This window comes from Myotis yumanensis, unplaced genomic scaffold (assembly GCF_028538775.1).
Source record: "Myotis yumanensis isolate MYYU_CA2020_CCGP unplaced genomic scaffold, mMyoYum1.0.hap1 SCAF_4, whole genome shotgun sequence".
Classification (NCBI taxonomy): domain Eukaryota; kingdom Metazoa; phylum Chordata; class Mammalia; order Chiroptera; family Vespertilionidae; genus Myotis; species Myotis yumanensis.
This window is the reverse complement of record NW_027223755.1, coordinates 8,434,536-8,461,132: the sequence shown is the minus strand read 5'-3', so window position 1 is coordinate 8,461,132 and position 26,597 is coordinate 8,434,536. Positions and strand designations below refer to the sequence as shown.

General features: G+C 43.0%; 1 protein-coding gene across 4 annotated transcripts in view; it reads left to right on the top strand.

Annotated features, from left to right (window-relative positions):
• The window catches only part of LOC139008524 (sperm flagellar protein 2-like), a 130,424-nt gene that overhangs the window by 79,999 nt on the left and 23,828 nt on the right, over positions 1–26,597 (top strand). For 2 of the 4 annotated variants that reach the window (XM_070411842.1, XM_070411840.1), the window contains 7 exons: positions 3,138–3,289; positions 5,402–5,582; positions 12,935–13,082; positions 14,148–14,189; positions 15,126–15,254; positions 16,816–16,954; positions 19,838–20,067. In XM_070411842.1, the coding sequence (XP_070267943.1) occupies positions 3,138–3,289; positions 5,402–5,582; positions 12,935–13,082; positions 14,148–14,189; positions 15,126–15,254; positions 16,816–16,954; positions 19,838–20,067 (1,021 nt within the window). The remainder of the gene's footprint in view (positions 1–3,137; positions 3,290–5,401; positions 5,583–12,934; positions 13,083–14,147; positions 14,190–15,125; positions 15,255–16,815; positions 16,955–19,837; positions 20,068–26,597) is intronic. The other 2 variants (XM_070411843.1, XM_070411841.1) reach the window with 1 other exon arrangement.

The window sequence follows — 26,597 nt, the reverse complement described above, 5'->3', positions numbered from 1 at the left end:
CTGCAAAAATGAGAATATTTAGCTGGTAATCGCCGGGGCTGAGATACAGTAGGTGTTCAATGAATGCTTTTTTAACAAATGTCTGTGAATGCCAGAACAAACCCCTGGTGCATGGCAGGTTGGACCACTGTTGGTTGGCCTGAAAAATCAGCAGAAACCTGTGAGGTTGAACCACAGTTGGCCTGGAACAGCCTCACCAATGACTAACTCTGGGATCCTGATGGGACCTCCAAGGCATGGATTGTGCAAGAGATTAAAGTGATACAACCAAGCAGCTAAAGCCAGTCTGGGTAGCATTCCAGGACATGAGTTTGGGCAAGCAGAGACTGAGTGTTGGAACAGGTATGCCAAACGCTTATAGCAGAAATAACTGAAATCTACTAGTGCAGGTAAAGGGAATAGAGAATTTTTGTGAATCATTCTCAATAATCTGGGTAATACTTGGAAATGGTATAACTCTCTCAGCGATACCTAGGTTTAAGGCACTCTCTCTCTCTCTTTCTCTCTCTTTCTCTCTCTCTCTCTCTCTCTCTCTCTCAGAAACCGGGTCTACAGCTAAAAGCAACTATGGGGAAAAGAGGATAGCCTATAGCAGTGATGGCGAACCTATGACACGCGAACTCATTTATTTGGTTGATTTTTCTTTGTTAAATGGCATTTAAATATATAAAATACATATCAAAAATATAAGTCTTTGTTTTACTATGGTTGCAAATATCAAAAAATTTCTATATGTGACACAGCACCAGAGTTAAGTTAGGGTTTTTCAAAATGCTGACACGCCGAGCTCAAAAGGTTCGCCATCACTGGCCTATAGGATACATTTTCTACCAAATAAATTTTAGAGAATGCTATCCTAGATCATTTCTAAGATTCCTGTCACTAAGATTTTAGGACAAGAGAAATAATAAGAAAGCATTATTTACTAGTTGTCATGAAGGTGAGGGGAGTCTTGTTCAATTCTGCTTATATGAGAATCCTGGATATAGAATGGCATCTTACTTATGGTTAGGTATAGGTGTATCAAATTCTGCCCTCTTATATAAAATAACAAAACAATGTTAGCCTAGCACATTGATACCAGCACTGTGCCAAATACCAATGGTATAAAATAGGATCCACTAAACTTAGTCATAATGAAAGAGTTCAGTTCTCTAAGCTAAAGAGGAAATAATTTCCTGGTCGCTCAATTTATTTACCAAATAATGTAATGCTATAGTTTAATGATTAATGATTTTTATAACCTCACAACACATTTCTTCACTTCCCCAACATTATTTGCCAATACCCATTTTGTACATGGGTTGACCTTTGCATGCTGCTCAACGCCAGTGGTTTTGTGCAGGTTCACATGAGTATAGTTTACAAGACTCATTTTCTCACCACTGTTTCGGCAAATCTAAGCACGACAGGTACAAACACTTACTGCCAAACTGTGAAATTAGTCCATATGTGGATATTTTAAAACTCAATTGGGTTTCTTGGCAAGGAAAATGTTTCGTTTTCCTAATCATTTCAAAATGCTAGTTTGAAGTTACTTAAATATATATTTATGTTGAAAATCCAAGAGTAATTCAAGTGTGTCCATAATTTCAAACAACATATGAATGGTAATTCTATTGTAGGACATAGATTCGAATGAACCAAATGAATTTCTTCTTGTTTCATTGTTTTAGCTAGAAAAGTTTGACACTGCAGAGGACAGCTTTTCAGAAGCAATTTGGATTAGCTTTGGGGGATCAAAACAAACTTATTGAAACCGTTCTTGTCTTTTGTTATAGACTACAATGCAGAGCAGACATGTATTTGTTTCAAACTGAATACGAATTGTACAAGACAGTCTCTTGAAAGTTGTTGTCTTATGAAATAACAGACAACATTAATTGCTTGGTAACTATGGGGATCCCTTCAGGAACACCCTCGGGTCAGGTGCATCTAAGGGCTTTGAACCCTAGGCCAGCTCCATTCCTTTTAAGGTAGAGGCCTTCTGTAATGCACTGGCTATATGGAGCACATCTGCATGAGAGCTTCAGTCGTTAAACGCTCAGGTACCTGTTTAAGTAGCCCCACTAACTAAAGCAAAGTCCGGGAGGCCGTGTTTACACAACCAAAGAGAAGCACAGATGCTCCGACAAGACCGACACCTGATGGCAGCAAAGGTGGGAAGACTCACGTGTGTCTTGCTGCAAAGGGAAATGGCCTGGCTGGCAGGGGGCCACTGGTGAATAACTGATGCTCGCCTCGTCACCTGCTCCTCCGTGTTTCTCCATTCCCCTCAAGGCACCTACTGGCGAAGCCAGCAGAGGGTTTGGCTGGGAGCATGGAGGAGTGATCTTACCCTACGTATTGAGCAAGGATGGACCTGTGGCAAGAGAACTGCCCATCATAACTTTACTTTCCTGATTATCCTCTTTCCACAACTAGAGGAGCAAGCCTCGTCTTGTTTTGTATTTCAGTTGTTTGTATTTGTATTTTACATTTATATTTATAATCATTTTAGTATCTCTCAAATCAACTAACATGTGACCTATGACAGAAGACACTAAAAATGTTTATTAATGTATTGATTGCTTGAATACAGGACACAGAAAGAATTCTTAATATCAAAATAATGAATAATATACACTACACTACATCGGACATCATGCAATCTTTTGTCACAATATTAAGAGGCATAGAAATGTTCTTTTTTTAGTGGACTAATCTATAATAATAAAAGCGTAATATGCTAATTAGACCGGACATCCTTCCGGATGACCTTCCGAATGAAACTGGGGCTGTGAGAGAAGCCCAGGTCCCCGGTGCCAGCCAGCAGTTGGAGGGAAACCCGGGTCCTGGTGCCAGAGGGAAGCCGGTGCTGGCAGCCAGGGGAAGGAAGGCCTACTCTTGCACAAATTTTGTGCATCGGGCCTCTAGTACTCAGTAAGTACAGAAAAAGCAAAGTCACCAGTTTTCTTCAACTTTTATGAAATTTTACACATACACGTGTAGCCAGTTCTCTTTCTTAATTTCCAGAAAGTTGATTTCAACCTAAATGTTTTAAAATAGTGCTCACAGAGCTTATATAGAAAGTATGCACAGATCAGCTTGGGTTTTTTTGTGTGGGGGCGGTATTGACATTATATTTGCTATTAAAGGCAGAACTGAACCGTTTTCAAGATACCAGGAGACTCCTTCAAGATTATTACAAGGGAATGGAAGGCAAAATCCCAATAGAAGACAATAAGAAATTTACTCGCATCCCATTGGTCCAACTGGATAATAGAGAGAGTTTGGAAAGCCAATTTAGGTAAGACAGATTATTATGTCACACTGTAATTTGCCTGAACATAACACTTTAAGACTTTAAATCAAATACTCTCCTGTATCTGCAAATCCAAAATCCAAAAAAGTTCTAAAAACTGAACATTTTTTTCTAACTTCAACTTAGGACTATTGATATGCATTATTTATCCGACTAATGGTGAATATTTACTCATTTTTGCTGCAGAGGTATCGTGTGTTTTGTTATGGAATGTTTCCACAGACTCTGCTACGAATAATAGAAATGATATAGTGTGTATGAACTCTGAATGCTGAAACCAAAGGGATTCTAGTAAGGGATTGTGAGTCTCTGCCGCTTCATCAAAATCTCGAGCTGTTCTGTGTGTATGTGTGTATGTATCATATTATGTACATGAAAATGGAAGGGGTTATGAGTCTTCTTTTACAGGTAAGAAAATCGAGAAATAGTAAAGACCCAGTCATCTGTGATTATAATGTGAATAAAAGACATTAATGGTCTAACATTGGATTCCTGCCAGTATGAAAACTAAGTTGGTGGTAAGGGTGGAACAAAAATTATATTTTCAGCCAAACACTCCTGTGAAATACAAAAGTTTTATTAAAAAAAATATATTATAGACCCAATAGGTGGGGACCGGGAGGGGCAAGATCCCAAACCCTGAGAAGCTACGAACAGACAGCAAAATGTCTTTAAGCCCTAGCCAGTTTGGCTCAGTGGATAGGGCAACGGCCTGCAGACCTAAGGGTCCCGGGTTCGATTCTGGTCAAAGGCACATACCTTCATTGCAGGCTTCTCCCCAGCCAGGGCCCTGGTCAGGGTGTGTGCACGAGGCAACTAATCGATGTGTTTCTCTCACATCAATATTTCTCTCTGTCTTTCCCTCTCTCTTCCACTCTCTCTAAAAATCAATGGGAAGATGTCCTCAGGCGAGGATTAACAACACAGAAACAACAAGGCCAGCTACTTGTTTGCTGGGGCTCACAATCCGCCGTCTGCATCACTGCTCTGGCCCCCAGCAGCTGGACTGCCAAACCCAATGCGAGTTCTCCTTTCGGTCCTGACTCCCCTCCACAGGCCTCAGCAAAGGCACCCTCGGAGCGCCTCTCGCTCTGCTCACTCTGTCACCCAGAGAACCCCAGTCCCAGCGAGCATCCTGCCCCGAGGCTCTCTCCTGCCCCTGTTGGTCTTTGAGATCCTGGGACCCTGAGGTGATGGACTGTTCCCCTGCGGCTCTGAACGTGCTACATGGAAGCCATAGGATGTCCGGAAGGGAGAGGGAGCTGTAGCTCCGTGTTCCCACATCACTTTACAGAACAGGAGACAGCCTTGGCCATGCTAGTGCAAGAGTGGGGAGGCCGCCCTAACAGGTTTGGCTCAATAGGTAGAGCGCTGGCCTGCGGACTGAAGGGTCCCAGGTTCGATTCCGGTCAAGGGCATGTACCTTGGTTGCGGGCACATCCCCAGTAGGGAGTGTGCAGGAGGCGGCTGATCGATGTCTCTCTCACATCGATGTTTCTAACTCTCTATCCTTCTCCCTTCCTCTAAAAAATCAATTAAAAAAAAAAAGCTTTTCAACTTAAAAAAAAAAAAAGAGTGGGGAGGCTGCTGGAACTCCTCCCCACTCACCGCTGGAACTTGACTGCTCCCCTGGAACCCCCTTGCAGACCCACCACCCCTGTCACACCCAGCTTTCTAACCGTCCGCTTCAGAAAGCCAGATGCGAGTCAGCTGAAAGAAGTGAGGCCCGTTCCACATGGTTCGCTGTTTCCTGTGGGTGATTTGCTCCTGGTTGGAAGTGTATGCCCTGGATAAATTTCAAAGTTGCATTTCATTGCCATCGTTTAATCCCCCTCCTCGAAATTACTAAGAACACACCCTGAAAATTATGTCTTGTCATTGTTTGTTTCCAGTTTCCTCTTGTTTTCCTTTCTAAGACGTTCTAGACCACAAAGATGTGAATGCAGTCTTTTGTCGTCTTTTCTGTATTTAAAGAGCTCTACCAGGAAAACTTTGAAAGTGGAGATTTAAAGCAATACAACAAAATTCGCAGAGTAACATAGGCACGGAAAATAAAACTCTGTTAAAGTCTTTATATTTTTTGTTTGTTTTCCAAAGAGTTCCTCTAGTTTCTCGAATATCCATTCCTACGGACACGGCAGTATCCAAACCAAAAGCAAAAGCCATACTGAAGGGCAAGACTGATTACTCGCTAGAGAAAGTAGAGTTAAACTTCGAGGCAGATGAGAAGTTGATAATGGACACCTGGCAGCAGGCTTCCTTAGCAATATCCCACATGGTAAGCTGTGCTTGTTTACATATTTCAGTAATACCCACTCATTAAATGCCAATATTGGTCGTTATGAATAAAAAATTTACACCATGTTTGCAAGCATTGTATACAATATCTCCACTTTTTCTTCTGAAAGAAATATAAAATGAAACAATTAAAACAGCAAATATATGTGCTCAAAAAAGGAATGAACCAACATTTAGGGTATTTTTTATGCTGGGCCAGGCAGGGTTCCAAGTACAGGGCCAATCAGAAGTGTCAATGAAATGGGTCAAGTGTGAGGCAATAGGGAAGGGTGGGACTATGGCCAAGTGGAAATCACACCTTTGTCTCAAGAGGCATGGGCTACTCGGTCCGAACCAACTTTCCATTGAAGGATGAAGCCCAGTATGACCAGATTTTCAATTTTACAAGAAAAGTTAGAAATTCATATTTTTATATAACACCTACTGATGTTAACATGTTAGAAACTAATTCAAATGTTTAAAGATTTACCGAGCCAAGCGAAATACACATCTGCCCGTTAGGCCCCTAGTTTATAACCTCTGCTAGGCATTTTATACAAGTAACCTATGGGGTAAGTATTATTATCCTCTTTACATTGAAAAACCAAGGTCTAGTGAGATTAAGAAACTTGCCCAAGGTCACTCATCAGGTAAGTGTCAAAATGAGATTTGATTCTGGGCCTGTATGATGTCAGAGTGCATGTCCTCTTCTCCTTCCCTGGGAGGTAAAGTAATGATAGTCCTGCCTGCACTGAGCCTGCACCAAATCAGAGAAAGGAAGAGCATACAGGCCACTGTAATCTGGTTCGAGGCTGCGACCCCTACAGAAGGCACACACGGAGTTCAACTCGGTCGTCATTGTTCCCTCATCCTCCAGCCCTGGGCCCACCGATGCAGTTTCCATCTTCGTTCTGTGCCAAGCCTTCTCCGGTTTTCCGTGAACTAGCCCATTCCAACAGAAAGCAGTGCCAACTCGCCAAAAGATTTTGTGGAAGAGGTAGAAGAGGATCTTGCATGACAGTCTCTCTTGGCGAGCGGTCAGTGCTTCCGGCTGGGCATCTTCTGAGTCCCTCCTGGCCACTCTGCCTCCGGGGTTCTTTTCTCTGGCCCTTGTCCCACAGCAGCCGCAGTGTCACCCTTCTGTCTCCCGCCCCCCTCTTTTGTTCTCCTACTTGTTTCCTGCCTCTCAAAAGGGGTTGTAAACTCTTGCCATTGTCTTGCTTCTTTTTAAAACCACTCAGTGTGCATTTTGACACACATAAGAAAGGTACATGAACTATAATTGCATACTCGTGGAACCCCCAATGGGGAGGAAGGAGAAGGTCTACACCTGCCAAGTCCTCCATGTGCCCCTTCCCAGCCCTCACCCCTTCATCCCTGCCAACAGGAGCCTCCGTCCTGCCTGCTTCGCAATCATTCCCTTGATTTTCTTTTATTCCCCAAGTCTATACCTCTAAGCAGCATAGTTTAGCTTCGCTTGCTTTTGAGCTTTAAATAAATGGACTCCTACCTTCTGCCTCTTTGTGTCTTCTTTTGCTCAAAAGTATTTGTGATATTCAGCCCATCCCGTTGAGCGTAGCTGTATTCTGTTCAGCGCTGTCACTGTATAGCATTGCATTATACAAATAGATCACAGTTTAACCAGATACACACGTGGGCTCCCTTTTGGATGTCATTGTGACTACTGCTGCTGTGAACATTCTTGAACTTGTCCCCTGATGTGCACGTGCACCCATCGTTGTGAGGCATGCATCGGGGCATATGTGCTATCTTCCATGTCAGTGGTATACATAGTGCTTCCGCTTTCAGAGGCAATGATAGCGTCTTTCCCCATTTTTCTGCAGTATCATCCTTGCCACCATATATCACAAATTATGTCAACTGCATTGCTCTATCTGTCTATCCTTGTACCCAAACCACACGATATTGTACACTGATTTGTTATCTGGATGAGCAAATCTTCCCACCTTGCCATCATTAGTCAAGAGCATTTGGGCTTTGCTAGGCTTTCTGCCTTTCCATACAAGTTTTCACATCAGCTTGTCAAGAGTTAGGACAATGTTGGCTGTAGCTATTTTTTCATAGTATTTATCAGGCTATGAAACTTTCTTTTCATTTCTAGCTTACTATGAAGGTTTTTAAATGAGTTGTGCTAGTAAATGCTTTTTCTGCATCTATCGAGATTATCATGTGCCTTTTTTCTCCATTTTATGGTAATGTGAAATATGTTGATCAATTTTATAATGTTAGCCCTGGCCGGTTTGGCTCAGTGGATAGAGTGTCGGCCTGTGGACTGAAGGGTCCCGGGTTCGATTCTGGTCAAGGGCATGTACCTTGGTTTCAGGCACATCCCTGGTGGGAGGTGTGCAGGAGGCAGCTGATCGATGTTTCTAACTCTCTATCTCTCTCCCTTCCTCTCTGTAAAAAATCAATAAAATATATTAAAAAAAAATTTTTTTATAATGTTAAACTGACATCACATCCCTGGAATAAGTCCAGCATTGTAATGAAGCCTCGCCCTTCTTGCACATTGCTGAATTTGTCTTCCTAATAACCTGTTTTGGATTTTTAAATTTTTGAACAAGTAATTTCAGCATCCAGGTAATACTAGCCTCATAAGTTGAGCTGGGATATAGCTTTTTAAAGATTTTTGTGGAAGTTAGAATTTTTTCTTCTTGAAATGTTTGGTAGCATTTGCCAATAAGACACCTAGGCTTATAGGAAGTTTGTAGAAAGTTTGTATGAAGAGTTACTGTTGCTCCCTCCACACAGGGATTCATTTTCTTAAATAGATATAGGGTAATTTCTATTTTTGCGTCTTCTTGGGGAAAAACCTGGGTTAGTTTTGGTAAGTTTTGTGTTGCTAGAAATTTTTCCATTTCTACATTTTCAAATGTATTAGCATGAAGTTCTTTAAAATATATTTTTATGTTTGTGTTACTATAACACAGTATATTATCTATTTGATAATATCTTTGTGCCTTCCCCCTTCCTTGATCAGCTTACCCAGAACTTTATCAATTATATCAGTCTTTTCAAAGAACTAACTTCCAACTTCATTAATTCATTTTACTTTGTGTTTTTTTTTCCCCCTTAATTTTATTTTTTTCCTCACTATTTTTTGGGGGATTATTTTCCCATTCAGACCCTCTAGTAAACTGACTAGATATCGCACCCTATATTTTCAATGGGCATTAACCATTTCAATGCCTTGGCTAATGCCATTTATCTTTCCTAAACTTCGTTTTTCCTTCCTTTTTCACATAAATTCTACACTTTCTTTAAGTCTTCAGCACTAGTTTATACCTTGGTTCCTGACCAGTTGGTTGCCTGTTTTCAGAAGTCCTAGTCTTCTATGACCTGTGCTCTTCCAATTCTTTTAACAGTTATTGCCTCTCCCATTCATTTGGCTCTTATTATCTAGATCAGTGATGGCGAACCTATGACACGCGTGTCAGAGGTGACACGCGAACTCATTTTTTTGGTTGATTTTTCTTTGTTAAATGGCATTTAAATATATAAAATAAATATCAAAAATGTAAGTCTTTGTTTTACTATGGTTGCAAATATCAAAAAATTTCTATATGTGACTCTGCACCAGAGTTAAGTTAGGGTTTTTCAAAATGCTGACACGCCGAGCTCAAAAGGTTCGCCATCACTGATCTAGATCATTGTTTTAATTTTTACTTTTTTATTTTCTTGAATACGAACTAGATTCTAAAACTGTTATATACCCTACACCTAGATAATGCCCACATCTAACATGGCACTAAGCCCTGAATGCTGCTGTTTCCATACCGATAACGCTGATGTTAATATTAGTGATGCCGGCAATAACAGTGGTGATCACCACAAAAACCACAAAAGCTATCAAGCACCAGGGAGTAGGAAACCAGAGCTAGGCTTTCTAGGAAAAAAAGGGAGGTATGAATTATTATTTTTATTGCTAATGGAGCTGCATAAACATAATTTGCAAGTCTTGTGAGTCCCATTAAAGTTACCTGGGGGAAATGACATTTTAAATATGACATGTAGATATTTTACATTTGTAAAACACTGTTAGAAAAAGAATATGCTACAGCACAAAGAGCACTGGCTACCCGTCTTGATGAAGCTATGTGATTTTAGGAAAGTCTGAGCCTTCTATTCCTTCAATGTATAACATGGAAGACATTCTATCTACCTTCTCTTTCTCGGATGGTTGAAAAGATTTCATGAAATAATGTATATGAAAGTGTTTTGGAAATTTTAAGTGTAGCAGATCATTTTGTTAAGATATACAAAATGGGACTACTTTCCTTCTGGAGCTTTAAAAAACACATAGAAAGCATAGGAGAGAGGATCGTTTGCGAATTAATATTATTCATAATTATTTTGAATCCTGCTTTTATGTTTCTAAGAGGCATGTATGACTTTGATGTCACATGACCTTAAGGAGATTGTGAGTTCCTCAAGGAAAGGAGAGGTTTACTGAGATGAAGAGAAACTGAGAGTTTCCTGAGTAGAGGAAGCTAAGAAGCAACAGCGCGGTGAGCCTGTAGGACAGGTCCTCCTCACAAACACTGCACCTTCCTGGGCGACGTCTGGTCTTCGAGTAGAATGAAGATCAGGATTCAAGTGTCCAGGAGCCCAGTCCATACAGGGCATGTGCTTCCCAAAACTACTTGGGGAGCATGAAAAGTTCTTACCCATTTTATGCATAAAACAAAGATATGCATAAAATACATAGACAGATACAATCTCTCCTGCAGTATTAAAACGTCATGGGGAGGGGGTGTGATGGGAAAACTATTTTTAAAAATCCAAAGGAAATAGCCCTGGCCAGTGTGGCTCAGAGATGAGACAGTTCCAGGGGATTCAGTTAACTGTTGCAGGGAAAACAATACCAGCTGAGATTCGTGCCCTGGAACGAGAACGCTGTAACACGGGCTTTCTCCCATGCGGCAGTCTTACCAGGAGCTGTTCGTTTAGTACGCTGTGCTAATTTTTAGGAAAACTTCCTTCTAATGAGCAGGTATGCAATGATTTCAAAGAAACAAGTCCTATTTCAGGCCCACGATGCCAAGGCATTATTTCCAGAGTTTCTTCAGCCTTACAAGCTAGACTGCTGAATAGATTGTGAATTATGTGGTTTGTTTTTGTGGTTTTTGTGTGTGTGTTGTTGTTTTTTGAGAAAGACCCAAAGGTCTTTGAAAGACGTGAGTAGAAAAATTAAGATGATGATAATTACCATCATCATCATCACCACCAACACAAGGTTGTTGACAAGGGAGAAAAATCCAATTTTAAAGGAAATTGCTAACTTGGTGCTTTGCAAGAACAGATTCAAAAATGAATTGCTTGCAATTTAGGGTGGAATGTTAACAAGCCTGCGTTCAGCTTTTACCAAGAATTTGGAAGTACAGTATATATCATGAAGTCCATTTTTATCAAAAGAACATCTGATTTAAAAACATACCTGCTTGCTCTTTGAAACCTTTCTGTATCCCTCCAAGGGTCTGCTGATACTGAAGAAGCTATGGGTGTATTCTGTGGAATAGGATTATCTTAAAAGAAATTCCATCAACTAACAAGCATTTTCTGGCCACTCCTTCTGAGCGTAGCACAGTGCCATGGGGAGAATGTGAAGAAGTAGGATTGGCCCGGCTCTCAGGAGCCTCCCAGCCCCTGTGGAGGGTGGGGTGACACTTAGTGCTCATGGAACAGCTGGGGACAGTTATATGCCAAGCCATAGGGTATGGAGTGCAGCAGGGATTTGGAGAAGGCCGGAATAGACTGGTCTATCTGGCCCCCATGACTAAGCTTTGAGGATAGAGATTGTGCCTTATCTCTCTGTTCACCTCCATCCAACTTCTTCTTTCTTCTTCTGGCCCCTCACCCAATAACCGCCCCCCCCCCCCCCGCCCCCCAGCAACAATGTCAGGACACGCTAAGCACTTTAGTAAACAAATGAATTCCCGTGGACTTCCATTTCCTCACCAGTTGCCTTCTTAAGATTTTAAAGTTGAACCACATGTGGCTCCTGCCTCCAGGGTGTCTTTCCTCAGCTCTCATTTCTCAGGGTGACACCCAGAAATGCCCTCTCACCTCTCCAGGGCCCCTTGGACTCCTTTAAAAAGGTCCAATCTTCCTAACTGTAGGCACAGCCCCAGCTGTCCAAGCCTTGAGACAAGCTTTTCCCGCTGCCTGAAGCACAGCGCCAGCCTGAGAGGACAGGTGAGGCGGGTCATGGCAGCGCCCTGCCCTCCCCATTCATCAGCCAGTGTGGGGTAGCCACAAAACAAATCTCTCAAAGCCGGATACGTGTGAGAATGAAAGGAGAGGTTTGCTGGGATGAACAGAAACAGAGTTTCCTGAGTAAAGGAAGCTAAGAAGCAACAGTGAGGTGAGCCTGTAGGACAGGTCCTCCTCACAAACACTGCACCTTCCTGGGCGACGTCTGGTCTTCGAGTAGAATGAAGATCAGGATTCAAGTGTCCAGGAGCCCAGTCCATACAGGGCATGTGCTTCCCAAAACTACTTGGGGAGCATGAAAAGTTCTTACCCATTTTATGCATAAAACAAAGATATGCATAAAATACATAGACAGATACAATCTCCCCTGCAGTATTAAAACATCATGGGGTGGGGGAGTGTGATGGGAAAACTATTTTTAAAAATCCAAAGGGAGTAGCCCTGGCCAGTGTGGCTCAGTTGGTTGGGCACCATCCCGTGCACAGAAAGGTTGCTGGTTCAATTCCCAGTCAGGATACATGCCCAGGGTTGCAGGCTCAATTGCCAGTAGGAGGCATGCAGGAGGCAGCCAAATGATGTTTTGATTTCACATTGATGTTTCTCTCTCTCTCTCTTCCCCCCTTTCTCTTCCTCTCTCTATAAAAGTCAATTTAAAAATCTTAAAAAAAAATTCCAAAGGGGGTCAATAATAATACAAAAATGTATATTGAGAGACACTGATATAGGGGAATGCCCCTGATTGAAGGCCAAGAAATACTAGGAACTGGGGAGGACAGGGGTAGTTAGGTCCATAGCGTCTGAGATTTTTTTCAAAGGGGACTTTTGCATAACCAGGGAGCTGTCATGGTCTGGAGGCGGCAATGAGGAGACGTAGGATGCACCCCCCGCAGGCAGGGCTTGGGAAGGTGAGTGGCCTCCACAGACAGCCACAGGGAGCTGCCTCTCAGGACCTGGCCCGGTTTCCATCAGTTAGAATGCCGCAGTGTGTGCACTAGAAAGCCTGAACACAGGCCATGGTGGTTTGCGGTGGCTTCAGTGGAATCACCTGAGGACTAAAGCTGAAAGGTTACCATATTTCACAATGTTGCCCTCACTGAAATATTGCTCTTATACAACCAGGTGGCTGCTGAAATTCATCAGAGGCTCCTGGACGAGGAGAAAGAAAACCAGCCAGCAGAAACCAAAGAAAAATCTCCTCAGACAAACGCTAACAAAAAAGTCAAAAAGGAACCGCCCAAGAAAAGACCTTCATTAAAAAAAGAGAAAGGTATTCATGGTTTGGGCATCCAGAACTGTGGCTGCTTAAGCCTCACATGGCGGAAACCCAGCATTTAACCACGCACACTAGCCTCTATGCCTCTGAGTGAGGCCCATTAGGTTTAACTTAGAGACCCAGGCTCCTGGGAACTGAGGCACCTAACCCTAACGCTAACCCTAACCCTAACCCTAACCCTAACCCTGACCCTAACCCTAACCCTAACCCTACCTAACTTGTTTATCCAAGCAGCCATGCATTGCCAGGGTAGAATTAGCCTCAACGGCAGTTTTGAACATGCTAGCAGAACTCCAAGATGACACTGTGTGATCTGAAAAGTGTGTGCCAAGCGGCTGACACTCGCTGCAGTAACCAAGAGAAAGTGAAAAGCTAATTCTGTGCATGTACCTTTAAGGTTTAATTCAGGTTTCCGGTTTTTTTCAAGCAAGTCCTTCTCTCCTCGAGGCCTCCTGGAGAGTCAAGAGGAAAGAAAACTCGGGTCGGGAGAGACCTCCCCTTAACCTTGGGGATGAGCCCTGCCACAGCATTACCTTCCCCCCCCTCCCCGAATGCTTCCTCGTGTACGTTTCTGCAGGGACGTGGAGCAAGAGAGGAGGGGATGGAAGCACATGCACACAGTCACTCCACTCAGCAGTTGCTCATAATGTGCGTTAGGCACCCGCTATGTGAAACACACTCCGAGGGGTGCTGGGGACACAACGGTGAATTCTAGAGAAACCAGAGCATGGCCCCTCGCCCGATGGGACTGGAGTCTAGCAGCAGAGATGGGCATTTGGCATCCATTGTTCTTCGGGAGGGGAGGTTCAAGGTCACCCCACTCCCTCTGAGGGGCAGGGAAACACTTCCCAATGGAGTCCACTTAAGCAGCCATGGGTGGGAGGGAGGGGTGTGGGTGGTGCCACTTGACACAAATGAAAGAGTAGCACCACGATAAAGGACACACCAGTTCAGTTCATCTCAGATGATGAAAAGAGAAGATATAGGCAACACTCGAAGGAAATGCTTCAAATCACTCTCATGGAATCACTAGTCACATCCCGTCTCTTCATTTCACAGATGATAAAACAGAAATGCAGATGAAGACGCTCTCTTTCACCGGTAACTTATACATAGATCCACTGTTGTTATCAATACATCTTATTACAATTTCTTAGTTTACACTTATGTCTTCTTCAAAAGATTTAAACCCCTTGCGGGAGGTCCTCCAAGAACTACTTACTGAACTTAGTAGAATTATGTAAACTGGGCCCACAACTAAGAATCACACTGTCAAATTCTCCAATACTGACAAGCTCTCAGGTTCTAATGTTCTTCTGCAATCACTGAAGTACTTGTAGTTAAGTGCCAGTTGCAAGGTAATTAAGTAGACTACAGATTCTTGACCATCAGCTACCTTTCAGCCATATGATCCTCTGGTCTTTTCTTGATGAAGACCATGGAAACACTTGGCTAATGTAAGTGACCCTTATAGAGTTGTTCTACAGGTGGCTAATGGCATCCACGGTGCATTGAGGTTTGCCAATTTCTGTCCCCATACTCTAAATTGCAACCTCTTTGGAGTTGGTCCGTAACCATGTCTGCACTTGCTGCACAATCTCATTTTCCCACAATGCCACACAAATAGGGCATTTTTATCTGTGTCCAGCCCAGATGCCACGTGGAGAGTTCTCAGGGAGACACTATCCATATTTCACACTCACACTACCAGGACCAGGGTTTTCTCCTTTCTAAGTCACAGCAGCGGTTCTCAACCTGTGGGTCGCGACCACTGGAAAACACTAGCATATCAGATATTTACATTACGATTCATAACAGTAGCAAAATTACAGTTATGAAGTAGCAACGAAAATAATTTTATGGTTGGGGGTCACCACAACATGAGGAACTGTATTAGAGGGTCGCGGCATTAGGAAGGTTGAGAACCACTGCTAGAGGGTTATAGCTCTACACATTTTACTTTATACTCATTTTGTCCAAGTACCAGGTGTGCACACTTGTCTATTGTAAGCTTATTGGGTTTCATTGGCCTCTCAGGTAAATCACCACCTTCAGCAGAGGCCACTCCTACAGCACTGTCCCCAGAGGACATGCTCGAAATCGAAAAGAAGAATGAACTGAGAGTCAAAATAAAGGAGGAACACATTGCTGCCCTGCAATTTGAAGGTAACAATTAGAAAGAACTAAGATGATCCTTTTCAGTAGAAAATAGACCGGTAGGCAAATAGCCCACAGCCAGCTCAAACTGTGTCTTCAGGGACACAAAGCAAACTGCAAAGTACAGCATTCAGTTGGTTGTTTTCCTGTGACCATAGGAAGACCAGATTTGACTGTTGTACAATTGTCTGCTAGGATCTCAAAGAACAACAATGAGACTTTGGGAAGGGGTTAGGAGAGTAGCAATAATGTATAATCTCAAAGAATAGAAACACAGAATATTCTAGAGTTGGTGTGATTTTACAGATGGAAAGAAGGCTAGGTAGGTGGCTTGGTATTCTAGTAAGAATTACTTAGGCATCTCATTAGAAAAATAAAACCTATCCAAAGTTGAACAGGCTCTGAAAGTGAATTATTGGGACCAAAGCCCATAGGAGAGCAAGTCATGGATCAATAATGTCCAAGGACCTCCTCTCTGAATAGCAATGACTCTACAAGACAGTCTCCTCTGGGCTCCTTGAGTTGTTTTATAATGCATTGCTAAGTGGGACTTGAAAAGATCAGGAAAATGAGCAAAAGTATTCTAATTGGAAAGGAACTATGGTAAATATAGTAGGTGACAAAATAATAGCATTACATTATTAGGGCAGCTAGGACACATTAACTGCTCAATGACCGTTAACTATTACTGATGTTTTCCATCCCTTGCTTCTCTCTTCTTCTCCTTTTCCCCCATCCCACTACCATCTGCTTCCATAATTCCAAGACTTCCCAGCAGGTGAATTGAACACAGGAAGTAAGTTGAACATTATAAGATCTGTGGGGTCAGGAAAGGCAGGACACATCTTCTCTCCCACTGCCCATCTCCACCTCTGCTTTCAGTAGTTAAGTCTACTTCATCTTTCAGTTCATTCATACATGACCCCTGCTGTGGTTAATTCCCTTGTTCACACAATAAATGTCTATTGGGTTTCCACTATGTGCCAGCCCTGTAACAGTTGCTGGGAACACATTCATATATACGCAAACACAAAGTAACAAAATTAAAACCCAATATGTTGTGATATTGAAAGTTGGTTTACAGGACAAAGGGAACATTGGGGGCAGGGGGAGGAATGTCAAGAAAGACTTCCTAGCAGGTGAATTAATGCTTGAGCTAAACTGGTAGAATGTGGAGAAGTTTGCTCTGAGACACATGAACTTGACCCTAGTTTTCCCAGTGCTGAGAAAGACAATGGCACTGTCATCCCAAATCAATAGACTCGCCCTTTAGAAATTAGGACATTATCTATTTGTGTTTTTCCATTCCAATTTGTCAAAGAGTATATTATTCTGAGGTGTAATAAATGTAAAGCTCTACAGTTTTGGTTTAAATAAACTGTCAAGTGACTCTACCACATCTGCTTTTCAATGAGATATTCAATGAGGTATTATCCATATTTTTAGATTAAATGTGTGTCTAAAGTTTCACAAATCAAAGCATGATTGTTTTAAAATTTGACTTCAGTTCATCAGAATATGCATGTACATATAATACATTAAAAAAATCCTTATTTCTCTTTTTAATTAGAGATAGCCACCCAGTTCCGACTTGAGCTAATAAAGATTAAAGCATTGGCTCACCTTGAAGATCTAGTAACAAAGGTGGTTGATGTATATAAACTCCTGGAAAAGTGGCTTGGTGAGAGGTACTTACGTGAAATGGCCAGGTAAAGTACTGCAGGACTCTTTAAAAATACACTTTGGTAACTTCTGAAGACCAAAATTGACAACAATTTGTAAGGTGTATACAAATGCAAATTACATTTACAAATAGAAATTTTGACCTTTTAGATAATCACATGTATCTTTGTATTGACTCTTTTTTTTCAAATGGTAAATCACATTTCAAAGGGTTGTATTGCAATATCCAGTCTTGCACATAATTTAAGAGCCTGGCTTTCACACTGCTCAATGAGGACCAAGTTTACAAGGTAAGAGCATAGGTAATCTTTAGATATCTTTCAGAAGTAAGGTAATGTTTCATATCTTACTAATGCCAGTCTTATTACTAGTCAGGGCCAATTAATGGAAGGCTGAGAAGTCATGACATGTTTTACTCGTCATGCTGTTCCGCTGGGAAGGGTAATGATATCCTGCTCCGCTTTTCTGTTGGGTTCCAAAGGCTTTCCAGACTCTCGCTGCTCGTGAGAGGCAGTGAGTCTCATCCTCTTAATTCTCCCCTAAAAAGGAGTAAAGAACCATCTGGGCAGCATGAAAATAGCCCTCAGGAGACCTGGGCTCCCACTTTGTCCACAAATGAGCAGCGTGCCTGATCGCCGCAGGCCGGCTTCATCTGTAAAAGGAAGCGCTCCAACTGGAGTATTTCCCAGGCTTCTACTAGATATAGATTCTGATATACGAGAGTTGGCAGCAAACATTAACTAAACATTTGGAAGTTGCTATGTACATATGGCAAATCCTGGATACAGATGGCAAGTACTCTCAGAGGCAAAAGAGATGGTTGTTATGGCCTGTTTTCTCCAATCCTTGTCTCATAATGAAAGTTCTGTTGTAAAATATTTATCCCAGCTGTTTATATCTGTTGCTTTATGGTAACACACACACACACACACTCACACGCTCACTCCATTGGTAACCTTGCTGTAGTCATGCTTACAATGATTTCACTGAGCAGCCAAGTCAGTCAGTTACTCATCAGCATCTCAGAGTACTGACGCTCAGGTCTGTGCTCTGCCTGTCCCTTAGCAATGAAAGCCTGTCATCTTCATTCTGAGGAGTCACAGCTCTCACCCATGAGCCATCACATGTAAATGCTCTTTATTTTTATCAGATCTACTCATAGTTCTCAGGTGCATATTATGTATCTGCATATCTCTGATCTCTGAATGTGGCCACAAGAAGTTGAAACGTAGGGCTGCTCAGCTGAGCTTTCTATTTTGGTTATTGCAAAAATCCTTCGGGGATTAAAAATAAAATAGGGCTTTCAGAATCCTTGGAACTTCAAATCCCATTTTTCATTTTTCTAGCATTTTCCCCTCCCATTCTTGCTAAGGTTGCTCTTGGTAACCTTTTACCAGATGGCCTGCTTACTATGATATCCTGCTCATGGCTTGCTCTCTGACTGCAGTTGGAGTCCCTCCCCCTCACCTGTTGTAGGCTCAGCCATCCAATGCCCTCCTCCGCCCCTCAGCACACTAACACCATCAAGTCCAAACTAATTAGATAACATACTCTATGGACACTCACCAACATGGTATGCTGGAGTTAAAGTGAAGGGTATCATTGGAAAGAAAGCAATTCATACTACTTTTTAACAATTTCAGTATGTGAATGTTTTGGTATTCCTAAATTCTGTAAGAACAGATTAAACGTGCATTTTTTTTCTATTATGTTCAATCTGTGTTGCAAGCTATGAACAAAATCCTCACAGTATTACAGTGATACAGTACTTACCTATAAAACTTTTTTGGCCTTTAACAGAGCTGTAACTATAATCCCCAATGCAGCCTAAATCCGTGCCCTATGTGATTTTGCTTTTATAGCCATGAGGTATGGAGTTGTGTGTGATTGGCTCCATGGCAAAGATAAGGGTATTAAGAGAATTCAGTAAGGAACCCAAGTACCCATGGCTAGGGAGTGGCCTGGAATGAGAGCTCAGCCCAACGACCACAGTGGTCCCTAACTATCACTACTTATCCTTCAGTTTATATATGCTTATATAAATTTGATTCACTTAATAATTTATCCTGATTACAAATGAGCATGTTATTCCAACAGTCATATATTACAAGTGTGTTTTTTTCTGGCATATAACCATACTAGAGACCAGGTGCATGAAATTCGTGCATGGGGCGGGGGGCGGGGGGGGGGGAGCAGGGGCGGTGTCCCTCAGCCCAGCCTGAACCCTCTCCAATATGGGATCCTTCTTGCAATCTGGAACCACTGGCTCCTAACCGCTCACCTGCCTGCCTGCCTGATGTCCTAACTGCTCCCCTGATGGCCTGGTGGCCCTAACTGCTCTCCCCTCCTGGCCTGATACCCTAACTGCATAACTGCTCTCCCCTGCTGGCCTGATCCCCCTGCCTATGTACTCCTCCTTCCTCTCAGCACCTTTTGGACCCCAACCGCAGGTGTGCTGATAGCTCTCCACCGCAGCCCTGCCCCCATCCTGATTGGTCATTATGTGATGGCGTCCTGGACAATTTGCATATTCCTCTATTATTAGTATAGATTCTGGTTCATACTTAGAATGAAATATATCACTTGACATATCTCGCTTATGTAATAAAATATCTTCTAATACAAATATAACCATATTTAATATCCCTTCTTGTTTAGCTTTATATAAAACGCGTGGCTGTAAGCTCTACCACAAGCATGTATTTTGATCCTAATCTGCATTTATTTATCTATACCCTGCCTCTTCAGAAATGGATTTGAGGAGGAGTTAGAATTTTTAAATTTGCGTATTGAATTGTCTAACTTAGCCATAGAATATCATAACTTTGTGTGTGTATCGAATAAGCAAGCAGTGTTAACTTCATGGGGTCTTCACTGGCGATAAACCTCTTCATTTTTTCCACTTTCAGTGTGGAGAAACTAACTGAGATAGCTCGCTATCACATTGAAACGGCTACGAAAATTCAGAACGAACTTTATTTAGACCAGGACGGCTTCTTCATTAATGGCGACATAAATGTCTTCCCCGACCCCCCTCCTCCGGTTCGCCCTCCGCCCGTGGAGAGGGAAGAGAATGGCACCCTGACCATCGAGCAGCTGGACACTCTGCGAGACCAGTTCTCAGATATTGCACCCAAAGGTAAGGAAGACGATGGCTATGAAAAGAGCACAAAGAAGGTCGGGATTCTCCAGGATGGTAAGCACTTGCCCACAAGCGAAATCAGCCCTCTGGGATTGCACGGCCCCAAAATGAGCCCGGGCTTTGTTGCAGTCCATCTCTCATTTGCTTCATACACCATAGATCTGAATTTAACAAATGGAAGAAAAACAGTGACTAACTCTTTGGCCGTGTGGTGATCATCATTCCTGGCTGGTGAGTTGGTAAATTGGAGCAGTGCTCCATTCAGCAATGGAGAGACGGGTTCTTGTGTGCTTCTGCTTTAGGCTTTGTACTGGGATTGTGAGTTTGTGGAAGTGGATTTTGAAGATTATCAACCACTCTTAATCCCTTTCAGAAGGGGCCTTAGTAGCTATGATGATAACCATAATGCATTCTTAGATCCAACCTTAAAACCAGAGTTTGTGTTTCAACCAAAAGTTTAAAAATAAATAACAAAAAAGAAGCTATAACTTGACATGTGTATGTCTCAGATTAACTCTAGAGACCCTTGGGATTAAAAGATGTCAACTGATACAGTTATCTATTTTCAGAGCATGGTAGAGTACAACAGCTTTCAAAGTATGGTAGAAAGGGGAAGGAAGGGAGAAGGAAGACAGGGAAGCAGGGAGGGGGAGAAGGAGGGAGTTATATTTTTAACAAAGTAGGTGTGAAAGGAAAACCACTTGCCCTAGGGACTTCGAGTGAAATTTGCATAGGCAAGCGAAAAAGAAGACCTAAACGTTTATTTAGGTTCTTTCTGGAACAGAATATGAACTTTATAAACGTACTCAAGAATGAAAAGCGAAGGAGAATCAGTGTGTAGGGAGGTTGGTCAGGCAAAATTTTGTGCAACTACAAGTTGGAGGGAGGAACCGAAAGAAGTGAAGAGTGACTTCATGGCAAGGTTACTGGGGGGGCGGGATTTAAAGTTGGGGAACAGTTACTAGGAAGTGTGTGTATATGAGGCATGAGTTGGGGTGTTTCAGGAAAGGGCAGGACCCTGCTCTGCTGCTCCTTCCCCATCTGCATGAGCTGCAGGCGAACAGATGGAGAGGCCTCCTCTGTCTGGGGAGCCACCTCCACCCACCCGAGCTGGGGACTTAACCCCGGTTTACGGATGCTGGTTGTGCTTCATGCAGAATTTCCAAGGCTGTATAATACTGAGGGACTTGTGGATGGTGATGGTTCAAAATGAGTTACAGTCTATGAGCAAGCAGTTCAATCCCTTTTCTTTATTACTAACTCAAGTATACCATTTGGGAAAAAAAATATCTATTGGATATTTTGCTTCTAAATTACATGTAAAATACTTTGCACAGCATTTGGGTAGTCTACCAACAGAAGTCATCTTCTGTGCTGTTGTTTTTGCTAATATTATAAAGGGGAGGCAAACAGTAGTTATTCCACTTCCTGTGCCCCAGAGTCACAGAAGTGGAGGTTCTCTCATGACACCTTCAAGTCAGGCTGCCAATATTGGCATTGCTCCCACCCCTACCCTGAGCAAGTCCAACAAGTGCCACCCACTCTTTCTCCCCCTCACACCCAGCCCTGAAAAGCATCCTCTGACTTTCATCTTCCTTCGACATTCCTGTGACTGTTGTTCAGTGCCTTAAATGATACACGCCTTTCTAGCTTTTCAATGACGTCCTTTGTCATATTCCTTCCAAGAGTTAGAAAACAATTTTTTATGATACTTTTCATTGTATTTACCCTACAACTCTACGATATCAAAGGACAATCTCAGTGGAAGTAATAACAGATTTGAAACTGTGGAGCAATTCTCAGAAGGTGATACATTTCTAAATGTGTGATCCGACAGAACTTCCTGCTATAGAATTTTAAAATTGCTATTATTTCTAAGCTAAAAGAAATAGGAGCTTTTTCTTACACTATTTCATATATACCAAAGCAGCCCAGGGTATTTCAAATGCAAACTTCAAGCTCACTAAAATATGTAAAATAAAATGAACAGATGGATTTCTTTTTCTAGGGAAAAAAGCATACATATTTGCACATAACAGTCATTATGTTACTAGACCTGCAGTAAGAATATTTTTACCAAATTTACATGAATGATGAAAACAGTTATAAAGTGTAACTTAATGGTGTTAATATTATTCTACATAAATAAAATTATAGAAGGAAATAGATAATCTTTGATTAAAACAAGTAACTGATACTTTAAGTACTTGTGAGTAGTTACTCTCTGTACATAAATGGCAAGAACTAAAGCTTAAGGGGATTTCTGCTGAGTATTAGCTAATCTACTGGATCTTACAAGCCCTGGCCAGTGTGGCTCAGTTGATTGGAGCATCATCCCATGCACTGGAAGGTCGTGGGTTCAATTCCTGGTCAGGGCACATACCTAGGTTGTGGGTTCAATCCCCAGATGGGGCAAGTACAGGAAGCAACCAATTGATGTTTCTCTCTCTCTCTCTCTCTTGCTCTCTCTCTCTCTCTCTCTCTCTCTCCCTCCCTCTCTCTCTAAATATCAATTTAAAAAATAGTTCTTACTAAAGATAATGTAAAATTGAAAATGTATCATATTCTCTAATGCTTATATTCAACATTCCCTTCCTGGTCAAATTCTGCTGCTTGTGACGATTCTAAGTCTCCTTTGGTGAAGGTAGTAATTAGACATAAAATATCATTTCTTAATATGTTTGTCATAAGTAGGCTCGGAAAAAATGACCTTATGTGTGATAATCATACAAGGACATGCTAAATGCAATGAAACAACGTTCGTGCTAACATTTTTCTTGCTGCCTAGTGGCATGCACCCTTTAGTATCTTAAGAGCAGCTTAAGTAAGAGGCAGCCCCTGAATCAGCAAGACATTTGTCCCATCAATTGTCTCAGGCATCCTTCCCACATGCATACTCCCAACATAAAGGGGATTTAGTGAGTATTTTCTGAATTATAACAAAAGCCAATATTGGCATGGCATCGGAAGCTATGCATCAAGCCCCATGCTAGCATGGCTGGATGGGTAAGAAGATTCACCGATGGGTAAGAGCAGTCTGACAGCTCTTTGCAAATCCACTTTTGTCGAATGTTGAAATATGATCTTGGGCTAGTTAACCTGTCTATCTCACTTTCCTCATCTGTAAAATGGGTAACTAATGGGGTTATTATGAGTATTAAACTAATTGATATACATAAACTGCTTAGAAAGTGTCTGGTACCTAGAATGTACAATTCAAGTGTAACATAAATCATTTAATTACATAAGTACAGTAGTATATTATTAGAAAATAGAGAGCATTATATAATATTAATGTAAACTATTATTATTATTATTCAAAATGTTAGCTCAGCACCCTGAAGGTGCATATATCCTACTAGCACCTGCAGCATTACCCCTAGAACACATCCAGAAAAAATTATATCACCTGGTAGAATTAAACCATGGGGTGTGTGGCTCCCCAGGGACCGTAAGCTTCCCAAACAAAAACACTCATTTTTGTATGGCAGTAGGCTCTAGGTCGGTACAGCCTGTCTCTAAACAGCAAGTGCTAAGCACATCAGAAAGACAGCCCTTATCCAGTGGAAGCAATTTGGAGTCTGTAGGAACTAGAACACTTTAGCAATGTCCTCTGTCCCCATTTAAACCATAAGAACTCCTTTATCTCGTAAGCCTGTCTGTACTCCGCATAATGCCTGCAGAGATGCAGTTCAGAGCTATTTGTGCTTCTGCTGAGAGGCGATCTGGGGAGAACGGGTCCAGCAAATCTGACCCTCACTCCTTCCTCAGGAGAGGCAGCGTTCAGTGGTCCAAGGCCTCTCGCATTGCTCTGCGAACTGACAAGGAGCCCTCCGCAAACCCCTCTGGGAGACCCTTAGACCAGGGACTGTCTCAGAGGGCACCATATCAGAGCTCAGGCTGTGGTGCCTAAGCGCGACCACTCAGCTCCTTGGTCTTATAGGAACTCAAGGGAGGAAGTAGTCATGGCCGCCCATGTGGGTCAGCACAGGGGTTCACTGCCCGGAGACGCCTGGACAGGAGCTTCCAGGAAGAGAAGCGGGGCAGGGCAGGCCAGGCACCGGGGACATGGGGCAGACATTGAGATTTGGAGGTGGCATGACGTATTTAGGGAACAGCACACAGACCAGCTGTGGCAAGAGGCAGGAGGTGAGGACCACAAAGAGGTTGTGGTCAAGTCGTGAAGTCTCAAGTGGCTGACAAAGGCGTGTGGCTGAGGAGCAGGGATTAAAGGAGGAGGCGAGCAGGAGAGCGGTGGGGCTACTCCATCCACAAAGCCTCGGCCAGCCCGGAGGCAGGAGCCAGGACGCCTGGCTTGTTGCCTGTGAGGAGGTAGGTATGTGGGCCGGGCTCCCTGCCTTCAGAGAGAAGCTGGTATTGTAGAGTTTTGTTTTGTGTAATTTTAAGGTTTGTGTGCTTCCATCCGGGTAAGTATACACTCCCCTCTCTGACAAGTCATCACAAATTATACCTTTTCGGGTAAGGAAAACAAGAGGCATGAATCTCAGCTGCTTTACAAAACCACCTGACGGGTCTCAAAGCCTGGAGTCCTTTTGTAACAAGGTAGCTGTGCGGCTGCCGGAGAAGTGCAGGAGAGAAGAGACATCCAAGGCAGGTTTTCTGTTTTTTTAATTTATTTTTGAAAGAGAAAGGGAGAGGGAGAGAGAGAGAGAGACATCAATGATGAGAGAGAATCATTGAACAGCTGCCTCCTGCACACACCCTACTGGGGATTGAGCCCACAACCCAGGCATGTGCCCTCACCAGGAATTGAACCTTGACCTCCTGGTTCATGGGTCGACATTCAACCGCTGAGCCATACCGGCAGGGCCCACATCCGATCTGCAGGCACACTGCTGTGCATGCCCTGTCGTTCTTTTTTTCTCACCATGGAAAGGAAACGATAGCAAATACAGTGTCCCTGTAACACATGGAGAAATGGATTCTAGAGTGAAGAACAGCCTCCTTTGCCCTTATGAGAACCCAGTAACAACGAAGTGGGTAAATGTGGGGGCTGTGGAGTAGGACTGCCTGCTAGTGGAGCCCAGCTCCACCACTGTGAGCGCTGTGACACTGCACAGATTCAGTAACCTCCCTGTGCCTTGGTCCTTTTACCCATAAAATGGTGATAATAGTAATTAGTCCATAAAGTAAGGAGACTGTATTATAAGGATTAAATTATATGAGCCATTGAAAACACTAACCAGGATGCCTGGTAAGTAGTAAGCACGCACTTTGATTTTTTCCAGAAACGATGAGGAAGTGGGGTTGGGGTGGGGCAGGCATTAAGCAAAACTGGGGGTAGACTTTGGTGGATGCTAACATAACAATGTGGAGCTGTTTTAAAGGCTGGGACCCTGCAGACCATCTGAGTCGAGTCACCGAAACACAGAGAAAAACATGGACGCTTGACCACTACCTTCCAAAGAAGAACAATCAATTTTTGAAAATCTGGCTAAAAAGAGAAAGAAAGAAAAGACCCCTGGCTTATATATGATGAGATCCTAAACCTTAGGTTCTGAGGCCTGTGTCGTAAGCATGGAGTGAAATCGAGGGGAAATCAAGTGAGTTTCTCCCATGGCACTGACAGCTTTAGGGCTGGGTTTCTCAGAGCGCAGCAGCTCAGAGCGCAGCATCTCAGCACGGCTCATGCCGGGGCTTCGTTGATGGGAGCAGCAGACGGTCCTCAGGTGAACAGAGCCTCCACGGAGCGGGCGGCGGGGACCACAAGCCAAGTAACCCTGGGGAGAGTCCAGAACTTATTCTGATCCTGCCATGCTATCACCAAGACCAGAAGGCCCCTCCAAGATTTTATTTGGATGTGCAAGGTGGATGATACGAAGGGTGTCGATATTGGCCCCATGGTCTGAGCTAACAAATCAGCAAGAACATTTACATATCTTATTGCTAAAGTAGAACTCGGGGGATTGAAGAGAGGAACTAGAGAGAAGTCAGTTTTTCTCTGTCCTCGGGATGGGCTCTCAGCCAGAGCAATGGAGGATGCTGAACTGGTCCATGGGCAGTTTGCACATGGAAGTGCATTGCCAGCTCATTGGGGTACCAATGGTAGAAAGAAAGGATCCTCTGGCCATCAAAACTGCCACTGAGAAAATTCTAGAGGGAAATCTTCAGCTTAGGCTGTCGGGCCAAGACTGGGCAAGGAAGCTGGTTGGTTTTGGAAGCGATGGTGCCTCTGGCTGAGAGGGAGAAATCAGCTGGGTGGCAGAGCAATCCAGCCACGTGTGCTGGCTGTGTATTGCTCAGCACATCATGAACTCTTTCATGAGGCGGAGTTCCAGAACGTTCTCCCGCACAATGGTGTCAGAGACCTCCTCCACAGCACCTGTCACTTCTATCAAGTTCACCACTACGCAAGAGCTCCCCGGTAACTGCGTTCAGAGGTGTTCACCTCCATCCTGTGATGCCTCCTGGAGTCAGAGGCAGGCATGGCTGCAGGATTACAGGCAGCCCTCCAGACCTTCCCAAGGGACACCCTGCAATTGTCCCGCAACTGCATTCAGTGAGTA